This window comes from Arachis ipaensis, chromosome B3 (genome assembly GCF_059453495.1).
Source record: "Arachis ipaensis isolate K30076 ecotype BB chromosome B3, ASM5945349v1, whole genome shotgun sequence".
Classification (NCBI taxonomy): Eukaryota; Viridiplantae; Streptophyta; class Magnoliopsida; order Fabales; family Fabaceae; genus Arachis; species Arachis ipaensis.
In genome coordinates this window covers 41,808,384-41,811,783 of record NC_142438.1, presented here as the reverse complement: position 1 = coordinate 41,811,783, position 3,400 = coordinate 41,808,384, and the positions used below count along the sequence as shown (strand labels likewise).

Below are 3,400 nucleotides of genomic sequence, written 5' to 3'. Positions count from 1 at the left end.
AGAATTAGGATACTGTTTTAGGTTGAAAATCATCTTACAAAGAAAGACACAAATTTGGCTATAATAACATGCAATATCAATTAGTTTTTGTTTTTCCATGGTATTTTTTGGCTCGGTAAACTAAAGACTAATCTATCATAGATCTGAACTTCATTTAAGGATTTATCGCTAGTCAATGAGTTATTGTATGTACAAGACCGGATTCAAATCTCTCGACACTTACTTAAGTGGACGAGTGAGCAACTTGACCATCCCAAATTGGTTATTAGTTTGATCTCTTCATTTTATACATTTTTTCATTTCTTTTATTCTTTTTCCTCAATCCAGGAATTTGGAAATCACATTCATTTTATACAGTAACATTAGATGATCTTGTTCAAAATTTCTACATATGCCTAGAAATGACATTTTCTATGATTTTCCCGGCTTAGGTTAGTATTCTTTTGTCAAAGCTTTGAACAGGAATGAATGAAAAGTTCTATGAATTTGATAGTTTTAATTTGTTTCATCGCAGTGGATCCACCACCTCCAGCATCTAATGAAGAGCCATCCCCTAAGAAAACTGATACAACTTTGTTCTTCCTTGGAGGGATAGTGATGTTCATCGTATTGTTGATAATTTTGGTTGTATTTTGGAAGCGTATCAAAGGGAGCAAAAATACAACACCTCCTAAAACTACTAAAGGCAAACAAGGTAGTTTTAATTTGAGAACAGAATCTATGTTAAAGATATTTGTTTATATTAATTTGTGGGGGTTGGCTTCTTAATTAGGGAAACTTACTGAAACAGCAGAAGTTATGGATATGATGTTTTCATCTAAACAACAGCAAGGTAACTGAATTTGAAACGTGGCACAGTATGTATTAATACGTTTTTAATTAATTTCACATTTGTTATTAATCATATATTGGTGTGTGTACCCAACAATATATGATTAAACGCTATTAAGAGGAAAAAATGTTAGATATAGCTAATTATTTTCTTAAACGCTATTAAAAATACTAGTACTTATAATGGAGGACAAAATTAAAATTGTTGTGTGTACCCAGGATCCATGGAGTTGTTGAGTGGGAACCTTAGGACAATTAGTTACTTTGACTACCAGATATTAAGAAGAGCAACCAAGAATTTTTCTCCTACTAATCTTCTTGGAAGTGGTGGATTTGGGCCTGTCTATCGGGTATGATTACAAAGTTGAGGCTAATACAAAACGTATGTATGGCTGATCCTGAAGTGCATTTTTGGTTTTGGTAGGGAAAGTTGATGGATGGAAGACTAATTGCTCTTAAGAAACTATCTTTGAACAAATCCCAGCAGGGAGAAAGAGAGTTTCTGGCAGAGGTGAGGTTGATCACAAGTATCCAACACAAAAATCTCGTTCGCCTTCTTGGATGTTGCATAGATGGACCACAAAGGATACTTGTCTATGAATACATGAAGAACAGAAGTTTGGACTTCTTCATATATGGTATCCCTTCTTTTTATAATTCCCACAAGAGCTTAGAACTGGTTAAACAGAGCAAATTGAAACTTTGAAAATTCCCCTGATGCAGGGAACAATGCTGATCGATTCCTGAATTGGAGCACTAGGTTCCAAATTGTTCTAGGCGTGGCAAGGGGATTGCAGTACCTTCATGAGGATTCACATCTAAGAATTGTTCACCGAGACATCAAAGCAAGCAACATTCTTCTTGATGATAAGTTTCATCCCAAGATTGGAGACTTTGGCCTTGCCAGATTCTTCCCTGAAGACCAAGCTTATCTTAGCACACAATTCGCTGGAACATTGTAAGTCCAATTATTAAATATTTTAAATTACTATGTATGCTAGCTGCATATTCACCATGTTACTCGTGTTATATTTAAGTTTTCTATTCATGTTTCTTTTGGGGTCATAAATTGGATAGCCTCTAATTTTGGGTATTATAATATTACAACACACATCTATACTACACACACACAATTATACACAAAATATTAAGAGTTCTCATCCACTATTGACCCTAATCAAGTCTCAAACCTGAGTACGCAACACATATTGTAAAGCAAAGATTTTCACCATTAGACTAAGGTCTTGGGTGCAGTTTATGTTACTTATCGTCATTTATTACATATCCCAAGTAACCACACTATTGCTAAAGTTAGTTAGCCTTAGTTAGAAATGTCTCCAAGTTGGTAAGTTAGTATGCAATTATTCATTTTAAGAAGTAAATGAACCTAAGTATACAGTGTTTCAAATAGCATAATTTCCTGTATGTTCTTTTAATTTCTTGAAAAAGGGGTTATACAGCACCTGAATACGCTTTAAGAGGAGAATTATCAGAAAAGGCGGATATCTATAGTTTTGGAGTTCTGTTGCTCGAAATTATTTGTTGTAGAAAAAACACAGATCTCACTTTGTCATTGGAAATGCAGTACCTCCCTGAATATGTAAAGTTTCTCAACTCTCTATTAAATCTCAATAATTTAGAGAAACATAAGCTAGTTAGATTCTTATTTAATGAACTAGACTCATCTTTTTTATGTTGATGAAATAGGCATGGAAACTTTATGAGAACTCAAAGATTATGGAGCTTGTAGATCCAAAGCTGAAAGAAGAGGGGTTCGTGGAGAAAGATGTTATGCAAGCATTCCACGTGGCATTCCTCTGCCTCCAGCCACTTGCAAATCTAAGACCTCCGATGTCAGAGATCGTGGCACTCTTGACATTCAAAATTGACATGGTCACAACACCAATGAGGCCTGCGTTTCTTGATCGAAGGCGCAAAACTGATTTTCAAACCCCTTCCCCAGAAGTAATATCCATGCTTTCACATCTCCCATGAGTAGTCTTATGTAGTAACCAGAAGGATTGCTTAAACGGATCTATATTCAGAACAAATTCTTGTATATTCATAAATAATACATGTATTAAAAACAATCAATATCACTTATGAGTAGTCTTATGATGGATATAGTTATGGTTAGAATTAGGGGTGTGCATGGGTCGGGTGAAACCGGGTTTGGTGTGACCCAGACCCGACCCGAAATATATACCGGGCCTATTTTTTAGATCCGAACCCGACCCTAGACCCGATGAAACCTATACACTTTCGGGCCACGATTATACCGGGTAAAAACCGGGTGAAAACCGGGCCGTTAACATTATATTACCTTGATACTTTCTTGTAAGTTAGCATGTAAAAATATCTAAATTTCCAAGACTCCAATCATTATTTGACATGGTAAAATTCACTTAGAAATATATACTAAGAACCAACTCTTCTCTAAAATTAAAGCATAACCATAATCAATACTAATATTGCCTAATAACACTAAATATTTAAATCAATATAAATAACACAAGATTATGCATTAGTCTAAAGTCTTATGCATTTTAAACATAAAATATTAACTTAT

The 3,400-nt window shown here is 34.6% G+C and overlaps 1 protein-coding gene across 1 annotated transcript; it reads left to right on the top strand.

Moving 5' to 3' along the window:
- The first annotated feature begins 340 nt into the window (after positions 1 to 340).
- LOC107633022 (cysteine-rich receptor-like protein kinase 44) lies at positions 341 to 2,971 on the top strand. Its single transcript, XM_088509691.1, has 8 exons — positions 341 to 431; positions 515 to 694; positions 773 to 832; positions 1,051 to 1,181; positions 1,256 to 1,469; positions 1,555 to 1,789; positions 2,281 to 2,431; positions 2,539 to 2,971. Exons 1-8 carry the CDS (start codon positions 392 to 394, stop codon positions 2,824 to 2,826), a joined length of 1,299 nt encoding a protein of 432 aa, XP_088365817.1. The 5' UTR covers positions 341 to 391; the 3' UTR covers positions 2,827 to 2,971.
- The last annotated feature ends 429 nt before the right edge of the window (positions 2,972 to 3,400 follow it).

Bases quoted from the DNA above. Each gene is read 5' to 3' on its own strand.
- LOC107633022 (XM_088509691.1), top strand. From the start codon at position 392: ATGCCTAGAAATGACATTTTCTATGATTTTCCCGGCTTAG. The intron at 695-772 runs GTAGTTTTAATT...CTTCTTAATTAG, and splicing joins AACTACTAAAGGCAAACAAG to GGAAACTTACTGAAACAGCA. The intron at 2,432-2,538 runs GTAAAGTTTCTC...TTGATGAAATAG, and splicing joins TGCAGTACCTCCCTGAATAT to GCATGGAAACTTTATGAGAA.